Source organism: Pleurodeles waltl, chromosome 7 (assembly GCF_031143425.1).
Source record: "Pleurodeles waltl isolate 20211129_DDA chromosome 7, aPleWal1.hap1.20221129, whole genome shotgun sequence".
Lineage (NCBI taxonomy): Eukaryota > Metazoa > Chordata > Amphibia > Caudata > Salamandridae > Pleurodeles > Pleurodeles waltl.
The window spans coordinates 184,540,996-184,562,172 of record NC_090446.1 but is presented as its reverse complement, the minus strand read 5'-3'; the positions used below and the strand labels follow the sequence as shown (position 1 = coordinate 184,562,172).

General features: G+C 43.4%; 1 protein-coding gene across 2 annotated transcripts in view; it reads left to right on the top strand.

The window, feature by feature from the left end:
* Positions 1-21,177, top strand: part of CDH22 (cadherin 22) — a 1,297,615-nt gene that overhangs the window by 721,457 nt on the left and 554,981 nt on the right. For both annotated transcript variants that reach the window (XM_069243533.1, XM_069243534.1), the window contains one exon: positions 16,344-16,463. In XM_069243533.1, the coding sequence (XP_069099634.1) occupies positions 16,344-16,463 (120 nt within the window). The remainder of the gene's footprint in view (positions 1-16,343; positions 16,464-21,177) is intronic.

Genomic DNA, 21,177 nt, shown 5'->3' with positions numbered 1-21,177 from the left:
GGTTCGCAGCCCACCACTGAGGATGGCATTGCTTGGGTATCTATTCTAAGGTAAGGAATTTGCAACTAGAAGTCTGTATCATATCTACAAGTTACTTACCTTCGGAAACTAAATGTCTGGTAGAGACATATTCCAGTTGCAGACTCCTTACCGCCCACCCATCCTCCCCGCTTGCGAACCGATTTCTAGGGACAGGGATTCCCTCTTACATGTCCTTAGCTCTGGCGCACAAATCTCAGTGTTCTTAGCGGCTCTGCGCTCTTTCGTGGAAAGTCGTTAAAAGAAACTGACGTCACTGCGCGAGGGCGGCATCTATGTACTACTCCCGACGTCATCACTGTGACCAGGACGCCTACGACGCCTGCGGAGTCGACCGACGCCACCTACCAATGCACAAGAGTATTGCTCGAAGAAAGATCTCCAGATCCAGTCTGACGCCTGGGGGAAAATTCTCAGGTAAGGAACCTGCAACTAGAATATGTCTCTACCAGATATTTCGTTACCGAAGGTAAGTAACTTGTACTTTTTGGATACATTCTGATATATCCATCGTATCCGGAACATATTGAAACACATGATTAAATTATTTTAGGTCTAACATTAACAACTTTAAATATTTATTGAACTCCAAAATGATTAATTATGACTTTAATGTTGACATCTGAATGATAGCAAAAGAATCCATCAAGAAACATTAATGGAGTAAACTACATTTGAAAATTATGCCCAGACTATCTTCAAGCACCTGTTTGCTTAATGGTCCTGGACAATTGTCATTCTGATCTGCCCAGACCCAGATGCACTTCCTATCCCTGTGTGGCAGTAGTTTTTACAATTAGAGAGTCCAGGGGCAAGTGACCACTTGCCCCTCAAATAAGAGTTTGGTCTTTCACACTTATTTAGCTTATGCAAGATTTTACTTCGGTAGAATGATAACATTTTTTATGTGCAAACCCAGAAAATGATCATAGGCTGATACTAACACCCTCCCCAACTCCATAAGTGCCCCTAAGACAACTTTCATTAATTCTCCCCGCCAAACAGGAGACCATGTAAATAATATTGTCTATGGCAATGGCACTAAAGTGTACTTTATTGCCATTACATTTTCCATGATTTTTAGTAGTTGGAGATTGAACTCATGCTCAGTTCAACTACATATTGGGACGTAGCTCAGTTGAAGGGGGTTGATCAGTTCTGCCATCATAAGGAGGTGACATTGAATATTAAACCTCCACCAATTTACAACTGAACCACTTTTCCTTCATGTAGAAAAGTTTGAAAAAGTGCCTGACCAGCCAACTGTTTCACCAACCAGCAACTACCATATGACCTGTGGACCAATGAATTCTTAACTTGCCTTTCCCACCTTTGTTACTCAGAAACAGAACACTATCCCTGCCTTCTCCTCCTTACACTGTGCAACCACCACCATGATGGTCTTAGACAGCCTCCATGTACAGCTTCACTTTTGCTCCCCAAAACTAATCTCTAGTCCTGAAAAACCCTCAGCTTCTCATCACTTATGACATGCAGATCCAAGACTATGCTGATCCTAACTGGCAGAGGAGAAAAAGAAGGCAATTACTCTAACCCAGCCCCCATAGCACAGAATCCAGTAAGAACCAGAGGCTGACGTGTGCGGGATTCATGGGGCGTGACATGCCCATCATTTTTTTACTTAACAAACAGAGGAGCAGATATAAGAGGGCCTAGCGCCTCCTTGTGCCACAGTAGCGTCATTTGTTTTTATGCTAATGAGGCCTAACAAGGACAAAATCACAGTGCCAGATTTACATAGTGGTGCAATGCATGCTTTGTGTCCCTTTGTAACCCCTTGCACCACACTATGCCTGCGCCAGACATAATGCTTGCATGGGGTCATTCCCCCATTAAGGGGGGCAAACAATGGCGCAAAAAAAGGTAAAAGATTTATTTGCGCCATTTGTTTCAGCATTTTTAACGCCTGCTCAAAGTAGGCATTAAAAGAGGGCACAGCATTGGCTATAATGGGCCCCTATGCACTTTTCAGGGTTAGCACCATAATTTTGGAACTAACCCTGAACAGTACATCAATGGTGTAAAATATTATGACTCTATTGCCCCCTAACCATATTCTAAATATGGCACACACATGGTGGTGGTAGAGGGGTGCCGCAAGGAAAGTGGCGCTTCACTGGGTGCAGCGCCACTTTTTATAAATCTGCCCCACAGTCTTCTGGCTCTGAATCTGAGGAAAGGACAGACAGCTAAAGAAAAACACCAGATTATTGTGGCGGGTACAAATAAATGTAATTATGTGCAACTGGTTAATCTGCAAATGCAAAGGCTGTTGGAAGCCATTATAGTTTTAATTGATGGAGTCACGTGACACTTTGTGATGGCAAGGATTCTTTTTTTTTTAGAAATGTTGTATGGGTATTACCAGCTGAGTTCTGGAGTGGTGCTTTTATTGGATAGTTATAAATAATGTCTGCACTAGGTACGGTCATCATATCACTAAAATCTATATTTTGGAAGAACTTTTTTTATCTTCAACCTAAATCTTTTGTGCAATTTGTGGCAGCATATATAACACTGTGTGCAATGCAAGTTTAAAATACTGACTTACATATTCACAGTGCTCTCTGTCACAGGCTGGTACACGACAAAACTGAAAGTACACAATCACTATTCCCCACCGCACAACTGAGGAATGAAATCTATAGGTCTCTGGTTACATACATAGACATCTGCAGTGATTACATCAACCAATAGAAGTTTCAGACCATAAGCAGTGCATGTTACACTAATTAGTTTCCGTTTGCACTTAAGGTGTGCATTATTTTTTAAGCAATTACCTAAAGGTAAAAGACCAACAAAGTTGTTACACAATATTTTGCTCTTTTTAGCCACTCTTTTTACCTCGACCCTATAGTCACCGAAATCTGGTGCATTTCACTTCGTCAAAGGTTCCATGCCTTTTAATGCACTTTAGCGCCTGGTAAAGACATGAAAGTTTTGCAGTGGTCAGTCTGTGCAAACCTTTGTAAAGACTAGAGTGCAAAATTGCCCAGCACCGGTCAATTGTTTATGTAGTCTGCCCTGACATGTTTTAGTACTAGGCCATATCTGTCCTGAGTTGGGTGCATAGTGAAACAGTGTTTGTGCCTGGTTTTCGCGTTACTCCCTAGACGGGCTGAGTGAAAATACCTCTCGCCTTCATTTTCGCTTACGCAATTTAAACCAGGCTTTTTCTGGAGAAAATTGCACAAGCAATATTGTACAATAAGGGTAATGTCAAGGGCAAACTTGGAAGCAAAAAAGCTTTCATAGTTTATCTCCATTATTTACTACAAAAGTTATAATCAGGTGCAAACCGCCACCTGGTATCACACCCTAACAGTATTTGTATCAGGCCCTGCCCCCATAACCGCACAACTCAAAACGAGACTGCAAACGTACACGACTATCACAAAACAGAGTTTGCGTATGTCCATGTATCAGTGTATTTGAGGCGAGTGACTGGACCGGAGACGAGTGCGCAGTTTTGCACTGTCCCTCATTTGTGCCCCAGACGTCCTTCCATTGTGTCACTAGATGTAGAGGATGGAGTGGTTTATTTCAGGGACATACTATTCCCGGCCCGCGCGCTGTGTGCTGCTTGACAGTGGCTCGTGGTTTCAACTGGAACGGATGTCTCCATGGCTCATGTGCTTCTTTGAAACTAAAAATAATTGGGATTTCACCGTTTTTTGTCTGGCTCAGTAATTGTGACATCTGATTTTGGAACTGCGTCATCACAGGTTGTCTAACAAAACAGTTCACTGTGTGGTGTCGGAATTCGAGCAGTCGCTGCCGAGCAGGTCTGGGACTCAGTTCAGTTTATGTTAGTTGCTGATGTACTCTGCATGCAGCTGTCTTATTTGGTGTTGTCAAGTGATAGTTTCTTCATATGTGAAGTAAGCGTGCTCATGTTAATGTGTCTTCTCTAGTATGAAACGGTGGACACCACGGTAGTTTGAGCACTGGTTGGAGCGCATGCTTTTGCCATGGGCTCTGTGTGGTGTGAGTGATGTTGAGTACTCTTCGATGGGTGTAGACGACGGTGGTTCCTTCCTTCATCTGTGTGATACCACTAGGGACTCGGAATTGTCTTGTGTGTTCTGATTATAGTGTAGGAGCAGTTGGGGTACTTGAGTGGGGGTTCAGTGAACTGTGATGAGTTTAGCATGCATTGATGGTGGTGCGAGGGTGGATGTTCCCCTCCCTCGTGTCTGTACAGCTTTGGGTCAGTGGACATCTCGATGTGATGGGTCATCGACTCTTAGGTGTGATGTGCTTGTTTTCATTGATGGTGGTTGAATATTTCTTCTGCATAGCTCTATGTTTTGGGAAATGGACCCGCTATTGTGAAGAACCGAATTCATTAAAGGGAGAGTCTTAATTTTGTCTGTTGTCCAGTGTCTTTATGCCTCAATTGATGGGTGCATGCAGTTTTCAAAGTAAGGTAAGTGGCATGGTGCCGTTTCATACTCCTTGTTTGTATTTGCTTGGTGTATAGTGAAATTGAGGCAGGAGTGCAGTGTGCTGTGATTTGTGTTCTTTCTCTGGCCTTCTTCCTCTCTTCCCTCTCAGAGAAGGAGAGAGAATAGTCGTAAGTGTGCCGCCTGCCCCAGGCAATCAAGGTACCATGTTGCACTATTGGCCTTGAAGTTGGCCAGACCACGCTGACATAATCCCGGTGGGCCATATTATTCAGTCCACAATCAAATGAGAGACAGAGGAAACCATACCCTCTACACTTAGGTATATGGTGGATATAACATTCAACTCTGTACATATATACGATAACGGAGAAGGGACCAATGTTTTTAGGGGAACCATCACACATGTATTGGGGCATGCTTCATCATGAGGTTCTCCCCACCTCCACCACAGAATATGTTTGCTGCTCGGACTCACCAGAATCCCTGAGCTGTTATATTCTGTATGTACTTGGTTGGGCTTGAAAGGAAGGACAACTTTAAAATTACCCAGTGAAACCTGCAATGACTATTAACGAGGTCCCTGGTAAGATAGAGATTGAAGCATATATGTAATACAAGAACTCCGACATGAGTGTCATCCAAGGTTTGTGTCCAATTTACAGCTTTGTTTAAGGACGACACATAACGTGTAATTGATGCTTGTGTCAATTTGGTGATCAATATTTCTGCATTTTTCATGTTTTGTGTCCACACATATACACAGTATTATGTTGGAAGTAAGTAAGAGCGCTGAACCATTATCAAGAAACAATTTTGCTCAAATCTACATTGATACAAGTGCTTCAGTGTGCTTAAATCCAATTTTCATCAGTTTTGGCACTATCACCAGGAATAGAACGATTCCCCATGTTTACAATAATTCCAAATTTGTTACTTTGTTGCAGATGGATAACTGGAGTTGAGAGAGTACCTCCGACTTCTCAGTGCTCCCACATTGGGCCAGCAGCAATGCTTTGACACCTGACTCTTATTTCTGTGAGGCATTTATACACATCTTGTGTAGTTAAAACTTTTAAGATATCTATGGTGCTGCCCTATGCTCTTTCTGCCTATCCATATATTTTTGATTATGAACACTTATGTTCTTCTAGTCCAAGAGTTTCCTCTTGCCGCTGCTCTATGGCTTACCATTTTGAAATATTTAAATAGTCCTCATTGACACTCCCTGCTCTTTCTGTCCAGTAGCATTTCCCTAGAGCAGTTCCATGCCCCTTTTACTGGCAAGAAACATTTTCCCTGTTACCTTCCTGCCTTTTCTGTACGGGACAAACACTGATGGATGGAAATGTTGCATTGATGCTACGCCACTAATTGATTTGTTCCACAATCGAACCCCTTGATTTTAGCTTGTCAGAGAGTTACCAAATTAGACCAAAATTGGCTAGTCATCCCTTTCTGCTAAGCCATGGCCACTCTGACCAGGAGTTAAAGCAACCACAGACTGATTTCTGCTTTGTTAGGCTTCATCAATGTGGTGCAGCTTAAATTCTTTGAAACAACAATCTTAGAACCCACATCTGGAAAAACCCTTCCAATTTAGGTAAACTCAATATTTTGAAGGGAATGTTCACTGCACAATGTACAGTTCTGTGCACCTGCCCTGAGTGCCCAGCTACATGTATCTGGTAGTGTGATTTTGCCCTTGCATCACACTAATCTAGCTTGTGCACAGTGGCCTAGGCCTGTCCCATGACATGAGTGAGGTCCTGTACCTGTCCTGTGACCTTAAGGAGTGTACCAAGCATGCCCTCCATTTGCTTATATGGGATTACTGTCCCTATTATGGGCTAGTATGAGGTGGCAGTGTATTGAGTTCTATGAATCCATAGTTGTAGACTAGTCGTTTTATCTGTGTCACTTGAGTGGAGGCCAAGTTCCACTTTTTATGCAGTTTTATATAGCATGAACTCGACCCAAATATGATGTAGTGATTTACATGCATACCAGTTACATTACTCAAGGATACATTAATTGTACGTAGGCTTGGGAAGATTCAGTGATTTACCCAGAATCACAGAATGTTGATCCGATGTCGAGACTCAAACCTGGTTCTCCAGCTCCAAAGCTGGAAACAAAACATGTGTACACTATCCCCTTGATATGTGCATGTTTATGTATGTGGCCTGTGTGGTATTGTATATATTAGTGAACCACAGAAATGGAGGCCTGTGGAATGCTTTCTGGATACCCCTGGTTCTCGTCTTTGAAAAATATGAAGGTGAAAGTTGTGTAACCAGACAGTGGAAGTGTATCGCTCACATTCCTGAAGCTGGTGCGAGGAGACGAGACACTGGTGTAAGAACACATGGCTCCTTTAAAAAATTTCATTGGACCATTTGCTAGTAAGGAGCTGCTGAGTAGTATTCCTGGACATTGCCATTTTGTGGACTCTAGGAGACAGGGTAGGACTGCAAACTCTGTTGTGCAAGGTGAGAAATCCTTTAGATGAGGCATGCCCTCATGTCTTTCCTTGATTACACCCAATTGGCCGAAGATAGCCAGATGCAGAAACCTCACACCTCTTTGTGCTTCTGTAGTAGGTGCTGCAGGTTGGAGACTACCCTGTTTTGAGAAGAATCTCCCTACAAAGGACATTTATGGAGAGCAGTCTGGAAAGGACAGTTGAAAGGAAAACCACCTCAAGGACGTTCAACAGTGACAGGCAGTAGATATACATCCCTTAACTGATTTGGGTGTATAAAAATTTAACAACCCTTGTTCCATGTCCAAGTCCTCTATAGCCAAGGGAAAGAGCTTTACAGTGTACTTAGAGCATAGCTGTTCAACTGGGGGTGGTGTCTGACTGTCAGACAGCCTCCCATTGGTGAGGTAACATCACCTGAATTGAGAATGTTTTTGTGAAAGAGATGTGTACCTGTTCCGAAGAGTCTAGAAGCCTGCCTGCCTACTGAGATACAAAAGGAGTCAGTCAACTCTGCTGGAGAAGTGTCTTCCAGGAGAAGTGAGGTGCAGCAAGTTTCATTTGAGGCACCTGGAAGTGAGTGCACCTTGTGACGCACCTAGAAGAGAGGATTAAAGAGACCTACATGCTGGCCCAGAGGTTTTGACAGTCCCACAGTCTCTCCGTAACAGTTTCTGCTGGAAACCACAAACCTGAGACCACAATTTCTATGGCCTGGTTGGGTATGTGATTGCATTCTGGATCATGCCGGTGTGCTGCTGTAATGGCTGCTGAAGATTTGTCCTCGGTGCACTGTGCCTACTTAAGTTGTGATCAGCCTGTGCACTGCTGCCAAAATCTCTTTATTAGCTTGTGCATAGCTGTAACTGCCCAGCATGACGATCGACCTGTGCATGGCCAAATTGTCCAGTGTTGTCATTTTCCTGTGCCTAGCCATGACTCCCATAGTAACCGGCTCTCCTGGGGGCTGTAACTGCCATTTGTATTCAGCCCATGCAAAGCTGCATCTGCTGAAGTCATGACCACCTAGAAGAGGCTAAATATACATAGTGTAATTGGACACAGTTATGGCCCCAGCAAGCACCAGGCAGCTCTGGGGTGGGCCCATCACTGAGATCCTAACTTCAGAGACACTCATGATTTGTTTTTCTGGGACCATGTAAATCCAGGACCAGATCTCTGCTTTGCTAGTGGCAAAGCAGGAAACCCAGGAGAGCTGGTGGCTTGCATGCAACCTCTCCCCTGAGAGGGTGTGCGTGTACCTGAGAACTAGGTGCTAGAGCTGATCCAATGTGATTATTCCACTGCTGACTGGTAAAACTGTGAACTGTAACTGCGAGAAAAGAGCGTTCTTGAATTGAGATGACTGTTGAGCACCACCACGCTACCTCCTTGAGAAGTCTGTGGCTGCTCACCATAACTACCACTGAGAGTCAAGTGCAAAAGAGTTTGAACTTGTCTATGTTTGCAGGGCCATAGTAGACAGGACCACAGGACATCAGAGGTAAAATGACATCAACCTCCATGGGTGAGGCATATTAGGCCCTGCTACACCATGCCCCACCCCCACCCCAAACAGAAACTGAGACTGACGTAAACAGCAGTAACAGTGAAGGATGTTTTGCACATGGTTTCTCCCTGTCTGTAGTAGCACAGTAAACAAAGAATAATGGATCGGAATGCAGCCCAGAGTAATGGTAATGCTAGATATTAATTCAGGATTCCAACCAGAATTTTCTTAATGCTCCTTCTTTCTTTTCTTATTCAGAAATATTTACTTGTTTTTTTTTTTTCCCAACAGCTACATCATCAAGGTTAGGTTTTTCAGGGCTTGAGTCCCCTGTGCAGAATATCATGTGGAAGGGAAGCGGTTTCTACAACGCCTCTGAAAATACCCCCAAATTAACTCAGCTCAGTAGTATGACCCCATGGGCTGGATTGGGGTGGCATGATTAACACCACCATTATCCTGCCTTAATAGTGTTTAAGCTATGCTGGGGTGGTGGACATGCATTTCCTTACAGCTGTTTCATTATCTTCCTGATCAACTTCTTTGTTTACATAGTGTCGCTCCATTTTCCTCCTGTCTGAAGCATTTCCTTGCCATAGCTAAAAGCCCTCTATGTAGAGAAGTATTTATTTTCTTAGTTTTTTCCATGATTCACATGTCCAGGAGCATTTTCTTACTGTTGGACATGCCCCCAAAGCATTTCCACAATGCCGTTTAGCGGTCGCCCCGCGCAGGAGCACTTACTCACTGCTGTTTATGCTGTTTTTGCACTGAAGTAGTTCCTTGATGCTGCTCAGCACTCTTACTGCTCAGAAGCATTTCCTCACTGTTGTTTATGCTGTTTTTGCCTCAAAGTATTTCCTTAATGCTCCTCAGCACTCTTCCTGCTCATGAGCATTTTCTTTTCTGCAGTTGCATACTCTTCCTGCTCTGCATTTATTTGGTGCTGTTCTAGCCTAGCTCTGTCGAGAAGTATTTACTTGGTGTTGTTTCATGACCCTCTTGTCCCATTGCATGTCCTTGATGCTGTTCCATGCTGTTCTTATGCAGAAGTTTTTCCTCGGTGCTGACTGATGTGTTTCTTGTCATGGAGTAATTCTTTGCTGAAGTTTCAGGTTCTTCCATTCTAGCTGTGTTTCATTGGTGCAGTTCTATTCTCTTCCTGCCCAGAAGCATTTCTTTACTGCTGTCAATTCACTGACTGCCCAAAATCACTTTCCTGCGGTATTTCCAAGTGATGTTTAGGCAAAATATCAGAGAACAAATATTGTGTGAACAAAATATCGTGTCAAGAATATCAAAGACAAGAGTATTGTGACAGTAGGTTTCTATAGCTAAGCAAAGTATTACTATATACACCTCCACATAAATGCACCATGATATATATATATATATATATATATATATATATATATATATATATATATATATATATATATATATATTTTCAAGGTATGTAGATGTAGAGTTAAGAACAGTAACTCTATACTTACCTGTTTTTTCTTACTTCTCTGTACGTTGGTTCTTGACATTTCTGTCAATGATCTGTTCCAAGGTCATCCTCTGCAGGAGTATTGCACTTGTGTAGTTCAGTTCTCCACAAAACGAAATAATGGGCCGAGTGTTGAAACTTTTCAAACACTCACCCCCGATCCAGAGAGGACCTAGTTTGGCAGTTCGGGCTTGACTGTTCCCATGAGGAGCAGGGTCAACACTGACTTGCATATGACTAGGTCCAAACTGGGGTGGCATGGTGAGCAAACAAATGATGGATTAAACCCAGATCTGTGATTGGCGGTGAACTTTTGCGTTGTTCAGTGTCCCATCCATCATCTGTTATTTTAATCAATTCTCTTCTGCCCCAGTATCAGTTCCCAGGGCTAATTCCGAGCTTATCCTTTCCTGGACTATTACACTGTAGTCTCATAATGTATTCCTACAGGACTCTTTTTTAATTAACGACCAGTTTGTTCCAATCTGAGTATTTCCTGAGTATGATTTTGGGTGCTATTTTTTGTTCTGATGTTGCAATGCAGGTGTCCTTCGTACTTCTCGATCTATAGCCCACATTCCTTAAGAATTTCCCTCTTGAAAAGCTTTTGTTAATAGCTTTATATGCATGTGCCGGTGACTGCCACCATTCATTACTCCATCGCCTACCGCTTGCTCTTCCGCTTTCCCGCAGATCATGTCTGGGCACAGTGCCCCCCACAGGCACCCAGAAGTGTAGCCTTTCTCGTCGTTCCTCCTCTCGCTTCCCGGTTACACCTCCCACCCCCTCCCTATCAGACCCCTTCTTCTGGTCCCCTCACGTCTTGGGTCCGGCTTTTGTCAAATTGAACATGATGTAAAATTAGAGTCCTGGCAGGAACAGGCAGAGTGGAGCACCCTGCTTAATGAGGCAGCAGGGAAAATCAATAACGTAATTGCAGACGTTTGATAGACTTTTATCCAATTTATACTCTCTTTGCCCTGCTACGTGGGGAGAATAGAAGACAGAAGGGAGACATGGATGGATGGATGGCTGGAGAGATGAACAAACAAAAAGATAGACAGCTTACGGCAATGTATATAACACAAAGAAATTTACATACATCAAACGAAAACAGGATATATTTACTATTTATTCCTTACATACTACTCGGTAGATAGATAGATAGATAGATAGATAGATAGATAGATAGATAGATAGATAGATAGATAGATAGATAGATAGATAGATAGATAGAAACACTTCTGCTATAGGCAGAGGCAAAATGGCACTTCGGCTAATGAAAGGACAATACATTTTCCCTCATTACACACAACTATTGATTCATCTGAATTCATTAACAAATCAAAATAACAACTTAGGTTACATCATCAAATGCAACGACTCTCTTTAAAAGCAACAAAGAGAATCTACATGCCCTTGGGCTCTACTATAAAGATTCAGACACTTTTGCCTACTAACAATTAAATCCAACTACTCATCACACATCAGTTGCCTAACCAGACAAATGTCCCAGGACAAATGAGCCTTATTATTAATCACAGACCGTCAAACTGTCACTGGCACATGTGTTCAAACAATAAACAGCACTATTCACTGAAATGTTCGGCAGACAGAACCACCACTAAAATGTTCCCTAAACATACAGAATAGACCCATAACCTATGACACATGTACAGTAAAAAAACAACCTTCACACAACACAACAAAAGTTATCACAAACAATCAGAGAGAATCAGATTCTCCTCACAAATAAAGAAGCAAAATAAACCACTAATTACATGGCATTAAACTAGGGCACTAAGGCCCTCAATATGACTTTGGCAGGCGGCGTCCCATGTTGGGATGACCGCATTTGCGGCTGTCCCTCCGTGGCACTTATTACGAGTTTCCTGCACCGGCGGAAACAGTATTTCTGCCTGCCGGCCCACACCAAAACATTCATGCTAGCTCGTAATCGAACTGGCAGCAAAGTTGCGGCGTGTTGGTGCGACAGCACCCGTCGTGCTTTTCACTGCCCATAATTCGGGCAGTGAAAAGTGCGACAGGGCTGTCCATGGGGGCCCCTGCACTGCCCATGCCAAGTGCATAGGCAGTACAAGGGACCCCATGGGGCCCACGGGACCCCCTTTCTGCCAGCCTTTGCATGGCGGTGTGACAGCCATGCAAAGGCTGGCAGAAACGCGGGTCATAGTCTGGAGGGCACAGCTGCTTTCAGTGTTGCCTTGGTAGTTTGAGACCATCAGCACTAATAGGCTGGTGGGTGGGGGCAACATGGCAGTGCCGGCGGTCGGAACATGGCGGCTCTACCACGGTCATAATAATGGCAGTCAGACCACCCCGGTGGGCGGCGGTCCAAGTGCCACCGCGAGTCTGGTGGTCCATGGACCGCCAGACTTCTAATGAGGCCCTTATTCTTCAAAAAAGTAAATGATAACACGTCAGAAAGCAGAATATGACACCTATAGAAAGAAACTGAATCCAACTCTTATGCCACTTTAGGAAACCGAGCCAGGGCCTCGTCATACACCAACAAGCATAAACAAACCTGAATAATGCATCTGCAAATATAAATATGTCACTGATCTCAAATGATGTAAAAAGTCCAAACGCACACTGCATGCCAAGAATAAAACTTGACCGTATCATACAACAACATGCGAAACACTTAATCTAACTAAAATCAAGAAACGGTGTTCACCAACCTCCCGGCACAACGGAAGCAACGAAACACGGTGGATCAACAAGCAGAACTTGTTAGTCTTTCAATATCAGGAAGCACATCTAACCGTGCATTCCATATTAGCAAAGAGAGACAAACCATGCATCATGTATCAAGAGCAGAAGCAACCACACATGCAACATAAAAAAGCCAAGTCAGTCACTCATCACACCACGGGAAAGAAAGCTAATCACTTATCACAAACCAACAAACCAAACCAACTATGCATCATGCATTAGTAAACAAAATCAGTCACTCATTTAACATCAAGACGCAGAAATAACCACACAACACATATGAATAAAGAGAACCAAATGCGCATCAACAAATAGAACCAGGCACTCAAGGCAAATCGATAAATAGAACCAACTACTCATCACAGACCACACACTAAAACCAACATCAAGTTAAACAAAACAACCATTGTAAAGTTAATAAAGCCAGCCTCTCAACAGAGATAATACAGCCGGTCTCCATCACAAGCTATCAAGTAGTATAAATTATTCATTGATCATTATGCACACTGCACCAAGGCCAGTCACCATACATTTGGAAAGTAATGGAAACCCCTTCATTTTGTAACCCTTAGTGCAGTGCTTAATTTGTAAATAAAAAGTGCCGGTCCCCAAAGTCTTCCTCTTAAACACGAGGCTGCTGCAATTAAATGTGAGAACACGGAATACTGAGGCAGCGTAATCCTGAAGCCATTTCGGGCCTCCTCAATCCATTTAAAACCAGTCCCTGTTCCTCCAGCTCACTCCTGCAACTTCTACTTTCTCCCTTTATGACGCTTTTTCGTTTCTCTCTTCCTCAGTCTTTCCCATATGTGACTTTTGCTCGCAGCAAATGCTTGAGGCAGAAGGATAAGTGCCCGCCCTCAAATGTAAGTGCCGGTGCTCAGCACCGGAAGCAACAAGCACAAATTAAGCACTGCCTTAGTGAATCTGTATTTCCATCAGAAAGTGTCTGGGTGTGATCCAATGTGCAAAGTGGATCTATATGAGCCATTCAATAATGCATTCAACAATTTGTTTATTCAATTGTTAGTTCGACCATTTGTTTATTCGTCTTGTTTATTCATTCATTGCTCCACTCCTATCTACAATACCCAAGTGCCAGCACACCAAAGTTCAGGCCACAGACCCAAAAGCTCTTCATAAGAATCACAAACAGATTCATATGCTCGTCCCAGGCGAAAAAGAAAAGTAGCTCTCCCCCCACCACAAACAAAACAACAACCTCGCACCACATCAGTGAACACAGCTCTAAAACCTTATCAAATCAAAACATAAAACTAGCATTTATGACACAACATAAAATGATGAAATTATAATCCCAAAATAACTATCTATCCAGCTACTATAGAAATCATGAAACAACTAATTGATCACAAAGTTCAATTGGTAGCTTGTCAAACAGCACACACACCTGATTGAACAATATTACACTAAGCAATAAACAACACATAAAAGGGTTAAGGTAAACACATACATATATTGAATTGTCAGGACGCACTTTCGAACCTTCAATGTAGGAAACAACATAGAACAGGTAACTCACCACAGCTGGACAAACTCAGTAACACTACACAGCATAACGCAGGAGGCAGCATTTCACATCAACAACAATCAGATTTTAGCTCACAGTGCAATGAAGCACAAACAACACACAAAGCATCATAATGCTCAACATTAAACTAGTAAAAAATTTGCAAAACTATCAACTAAAGCTGCAAATGTAGACAGGTGTGGCTGAACATAGTAATATTTCGTAAATGTAACAAATCAAGCAAGGTAAATCGTTTGTTTACAAAAAGCAGATTAAACAATTTAGCAGAGAAGGTTGCACATGTGTTTTATTACACACTGTAGAGTATCCTATTTAAAAATAAATAAAAATTCAGCAGCTCATTGCCCAACAACCAACCAGGGGCGTAGCTTTGGGGGGAAGGGACAATAAATTAATTTTCTAATAAATAGTTGACTACAGATGCTTTCAGTCGGGTATAGTGGGATGTCTGCCGGATTTCACCAGAATTTTTTACACACATTCAGACAAAAACACACATATATTCTCACTCTCTCAGTTTTTACACCCCTCAAAATTATTGGTAATTTTACAAATAATGTGTTTTCCGTCACTCAGTACCCCTACCAATCTACATTCCTCTCTCTTAGGCCACTCTCAGGCACCCTGTTTGCCCTATAATGTATTGAAACATTTGATGCCAACCTGATTATTGGAAAATCTGAAGCTCAACTCCCCACCCCCCGAATTACTGGCCAAGCTACGTCTTTGACAAATGCATGGGACCATGGACGTCAATTCACCGAAATGCCAGGGGTAGCAGCATTGACATCACAGGCCCTTTGACCTCCACTTTCACTTACACACAAATACACACACTGATACATGCACACAAATTCACACTTGCATACTCTCTCACACACGCTCACCCGCAAGCCCGCACACAACATACATTTAGAAGCATTTTTTACTTACCTTATCTGCCATGGAAGGGCATATTCCAGCTAATTGCACTCTATTTTTATTATCCTGATAGTGAATAATATACTATTATTCACTATTAGTGCAATAAAAATGACAGAAAACAGAAAGAGTGGAGCCCCAACTGACGTCCATAAGGAGGAGTTGTCCCTGCTTTTCTGACAATAACTTTGCCGCCTCTGGTGCCAGGGGTCGCAAAGGCAGTGCCAGGGGTCGCAGCTGCGACCCTGGAGACCCCTAAATGACATCTGGGACTGAACGTAAAAAAACAGCCTTAACAAATCTATCAGTCGCCTATGGGGACAAAATCTTTACACACAATAGAAGAAGTGTATTTCATACAATGTTTAAATAGTACTTCTGAAAGAGTTGTACATCGCACAGCAACAACTAGTATCATGCTGTCAATAAACAAATTGATAATCAGTTGCAGAGTATTATTCAACCACAATTCACAGATCTTGTACTGAAGGCAGAAATTATGAAAAAACTAGGGCTGTGTGAACTTTACTTAGTTTCTTTGCTCAAAATCTCACGTAAAATTAGGTGGTAGTTTCTGAAACACAAATCTGGCATTTTTAAGTAATTTTTAGCACAAACTGCATCCTCACATCCAAACTTGATGCTAATATGTACTTTGCACTTACAAAAGGTGCAAAAAAACACAAGGATCGTGAACATGAACTACTTGCGTTGTGTCCATTTGCGCTGTTTCAGTTCCCCCACAATAGAATGTTTTACCTAAGAGATCCCAATTATGGTAGGAGGCATAACGGTATAATTTTTCGTAATTTCACATTAAAAAAACATAAACCTAAATTCTGGACGTTACAGCGTAATTGACTCACCACTTGGGAATAAGGAAAATATTTACTCAACAAAGAACTCTTGAATGGGACCCACAACCCAATACAGAGCAACTCAATTTAAAATCAAAGTTATGCAATTAAGATGTGAAAGCAATTCATGTATTTTCAAAAGATGTGTTTTTAATGTAGACAGGGAACACAGAAACCCCCTCGTCACCCACACTGCAACTGTAATTACAGGTGGACATTGCAATATTCAAAGGGTTCTGGATTCAGAACAAACCATGGCAAGAGGTCATGTAACCAACCCTGTGTTTTTTTGTTCTCTGCTTCTTCCTCTTGCTGGTATAGGTACCTCGGTAATGCAGGTGACTGCATCGGATGCAGATGACCCAATGTATGGCAGCAGTGCTAGGGTGGTGTACAGCGTCTTGGAAGGGGAGCAACACTTCTCCGTGGACAGTAAAACAGGTAAGATCTTGTCAGGTTGGCCTTCTTTTGAACATACTTCGAGTTTCTCTTGCTCGTGGTGACTGTTTTTAAAAAAAATACTTTTATTTATTGGTATTTCTAAAAACACAGAACAGTAGGGTGGGTGGATGAACACAACCATGGCAAGTCATTCTTATTGCACCAGCTCATGGTGATTGTATTTGAAACTTGTATGGCCTGAGTGTATCTGCCTTGCGGCATTTGACTCGACTAGAAATGTTATTATACTTTCCTGCAGTTTAGAGTGCTTTTGGCTTTTCTGGATGGTGTTTACATGGCAGACAGTAATGCAAGCTCGTCCTCCAGGCACAAACTCTTCTTCCAAAAATGACAATTTAAGATTGCTTCTGAATTTCATAACATTGTTTTATCCTTGGAGTCCTAGCTGCGACATCATTCCCCTACCAGTTCATCATAGTGATATATTTTTACAATAGCATTAAAGGTTCGTCTAACCTAATTTCGGAAGTATGTTCCAGGGAGAATAGTAACCTCATTGGACAAATGCCAGTTTGGGCAGCGGCATCAAAGCCTCTAGCACCGATAATTGTTCACATAGGGGTGGTTCACAGTGCGAATGAGGGGTGTGCATGAGCTAGTGCTTTGTTACTGACTTTGATACCTGAACACTGAAAGGCATATATAATAAAGAGTCCAGCACCCTTGCGTACTAAGTGGGGTGCAAAAGTGACCCAACTCTTATGGCTTAATAACTGTATAGTAATGCCATGCAGCGCACATTGCTGCATTGTGTTACTCTGCCCTGGGAAGGCGTTCCATGGGTGTAGTATGGGTTCTCACGCATCTACCCATTGACTTTGGTGCATTCCCCAATTTAATAAACAACTAAGAGTACACTGTTTCCTAATATATAGTCCTGGAATCCAACTAAGAGTCTGGGCATAGTCACCTATAGCATTTCATAGCAGAAGCAAGTGCCCTCACCAGCCCAGAGGTGGTATGCTTTATCACTGGGCCTGCTCCTCATCCGGCTGGCACTGCAATGCCCGACCGGCCCTTCAAGGGGCCACTTTGCCAGCAACCTTCTTGACAAATGCCAAAATGGTGCTGGGAGTACTTCCAAATATATTGTGGTGTGAAAGACTGGGAGGGGCAAGTTTTAAAATTGGCTATAGGTACTGCTTACACTATTTGATTATGGTTGCTGATACTTATGTCAAGGTTAAAAACAGCGAGAGAAGTTATCAGAATGAATGTTCCAAACCTCTCCTAAATGGAAAATTGTGTGTTTGATTAAAAACACTACAAAATGGTGGTCGACACGTTTCATGCCTGATACGTCCGAAGGAATGGGTGGCGTTTATCAGGACCAAGAAAGGAAAAATTTGTACCTAATCTTCACTAAAAGAGAGAAGAATGCTGTTAGAAATGGGGTCTTTGATCGGCATTCAGGTTACCCCTGTCCAAGCAAGGACCCTCACTCTAGTCAGGGTAAAAGAGAATCACCCTCAGCTAACCCCTGCTGACCCCTTTGGTAGCTTGGCACGAGCAGTAGGCTTAACTTCAGAGTGCTAGGTGGAAAGTATTTGTACCAACACACACGGTAACTTAATGAAAACACTACAAAATGACACAACACAGGTATAGAAAAATAGAAAATATTTATGTAAACAAAACAAGACAAAACGACAAAAATCCACAATACGCAAGTCAGGTTATCAATTAAAAACCAAAAAGAGTTTTAATGTCATTTTAAATAAACACGGATGCTGTTAGTGTGAAAATGTACCTTGGACGCGTCAAAAATAACCCTGCACGTGCGAGTGTGCGTCAAAAAGGGCTTGCGATGCATCAATATCACTCTCGAGCGAGACCTTGGGTCATTTCTCCTTTAGTCGGGTCGGCATGTGTCATTTCCTCTCTCCACAGGAGAGCCATGCGTCAATCCGGTCATCACTCTCGGGTCCGGGCAGGCCTTGAGTCGGTTTACATGCCCAGCGGTATTTGCGTCAGAAATTCAGCTGCACGATGATCTGAAAACCACGCAACGCAGGTTGCAATCTCACCAGCCTCCATCAGTTATGGTGCGTATCGTTTCCCCAGATCCGGGCGCCGATCTTCCGGTCGCGTTGCAGGCGAATGTCGATTTTCAGTCGCGAAGCCGGTGGCGTGTTGATTTTTCAGCTGCAGATCAGAGATGCGTCAATCTTTTCCCCGCACAGCGGTCGGTGCGTGGATTTCTCATTCTTGTCCTGCCAGCTTCTCCTTTCAGGGCCCCAGGAACTGGATGGGCACAACTTGGCAGAGTAGGAGTCTCAGCAGAGGCTACAGGTGCCGGCAGAGAGGTCTTTGCTATCCCTGAGACTTCAAACAACAGGAGGCAAGCTCTAAATAAAGCCCTTGGAGGTCTTCACAAGATGGAAGGCACACAAAGTCCAGTCTTTGCCCTCTTACTCTGGCAGAAGCAGCAACTGCAGGATAGCTCCACAAAGCACAGTCACAGGCAGGGTGGCTCTCCTTCCTCTGCTCTTCAGCTCTTCTCCAGGCAGAGGTTCCTCTTGGTTTCCAGAAGTGTTCTAAAGTCTGTGGTTTTTGGTGCTCTTCTCATACCCATTTTGCCCTTTGAAGTAGGCTTATTTCAAAGAAAAGTCTCTCTTGTTTGTGAAATCTTGCCTTGCCCAGGCCTGGCCCCAGGCACACCCCTGGGGGTTGGAGACTGCATTGTGAGAGGGCAGGCACAGCCCTTTCAGGTGTGAGTAGCCAATTCTCCCCTCCCTCCTAGCACAGATGGCTCATCAGGATATGCAGGCTACACCCCAGCTCCCTCTGTGTCACTATGTAGAGAGCGATGCAAACAGCCCAACTGTCAAACTGACCCAGACAGGGAATCCACAAACAGGCAGAGTCACAGAAATGGTATAAGCAAGAAAATGCTCACTTTCTAAAAGTGCCATTTTCAAACACACAATCTTAAAATCAACTTCACTAAAATATGTATTTTTAAATTGTGAGCTCAGAGACCCCAAACTCCACATATCCATCAGCTCCCAAAGGGAAACTACACTTTAATCAGATTTAAAGGTAGCCCCCATTTTAACCTAGGAGAGGGGCAGGCCATGCAACAGTGAAAAACAAATTTAGCAATATTTCACTGTCAGGACATATAAACACTGCACCCAGCCCTTGGGGCTACCTAGGGCCTACCTTAGGGGTGTCTTACATGTACAAAAAGGGAATGTTTAGGCCTGGCAAGTGGGTACAATTGCCAAGTCGAATTTACAGTAAAAATTGCACATACAGACGCTGGAGTGGTAGGTCTGGGACATGATTACAGAGCTACTTATGTGGGTGGCACAACCAGTGCTGCAGGCCCGCTATTAGCATTTGATTTACAGGCCCTGGGCACTTCTAGTGCACTATACTAGGGACTTACTAATAAATCAAATATGCCAATCATGGATAAGCCAATCACATACACATTTTGTAAAGGAGCACTTGCACTTTAACACTGATTAGCAGTGGTAAAGTGCCCAGAGTAACAAAAACAGCAAAATCAGAGTTCAGCACACATCAACAACCTGGGAAACAGAGGCAAAAAGTTAAGGGAGACCACGCCAGGGATGAAAAGTCTAACACGTGTCCCCCCAGCTGAAAGGGGGAGCAACCACCCAACCTCATGGGAGTTCTCATCACTAAGGCAGAAGAACCTGGACAGACCATCAGCATTGGCGTGTTCTGTACCAGGACAGTGTTCCACCGTAAAGTCCATCCCCTGTAGGGAAATGGACCACCTCAACAGTTTTGGATTCTCACCCCTCATCTGCATTAACCATCTGAGGAGCCTGTGGTCGGTCTGAACTCGGAAGTGAGTCCCAAACAAGTAGGGTCTTAGCTTCTTCAGTGCCCAGACCACAGCAAAAGCTTCAAGTGCTATGGCACTCCACCTACGTTCCCTGGGTAGTAACCTCCTGCTAATGAATGCTACAGGTTGATCTAGGCCCTCTTCATTAAGCTGTGAGAGTACTGCTCCAATACCATGCTCTGAGGCATCTGTTTGCACAACAAACTCCTTGGAGTAGTCAGGTGCCTTCAGCACAGGTGCTGTGCACATGGCAGCCTTCAGGGCATTAAAAGCATTCTGGCAAGCCTCTGTCCAGATCACTTTCCTGGGTTGCTTCTTCTAAGTCAACTCAGTCAAGGGGATAACAAAGGTACCATATCCCTTGACAAACCTCCTGTAGTATCCTGTGAGACCTAAAAAGGCTCTTACTTCAGTCTGGGTCTTGGGAAGCTCCCAAGCCAGAATTGTGTCAATCTTAGGCTGGAGGGGTGCCATCTGGCCACTCCCCACCTGGTGTCCTAAGTACACCACCAAACCCTGCCCTATTTGGCACTTGCTCGCCTTAATAGTGAGGCCTGCCTTCTGCAGGGCCTCTAACATTCTCCAGAGGTGTTGCAGGTGTTCCTCCCATATGGAACTGAAAACAGAAGTGTCTTCTACGTAGGTGGCACTAAACTCATTCAGCCCAGCCAACAACTGGTTGACCAACCTCTGAAAGGTGGCAGGGGCATTCTTCATCCCAAATGGCATTACTTTAAATTGAAAGTGTCCATCTAGGGTAGAGAATGATAAACTCTCCTTGGCCCCCTTAGTTAAGGCAATCTGCCAGTACCCAGATGTTAAGTCAAACGTACTGAGGAACTTGGCAGCTCCTAACAAGTCAATTGGCTC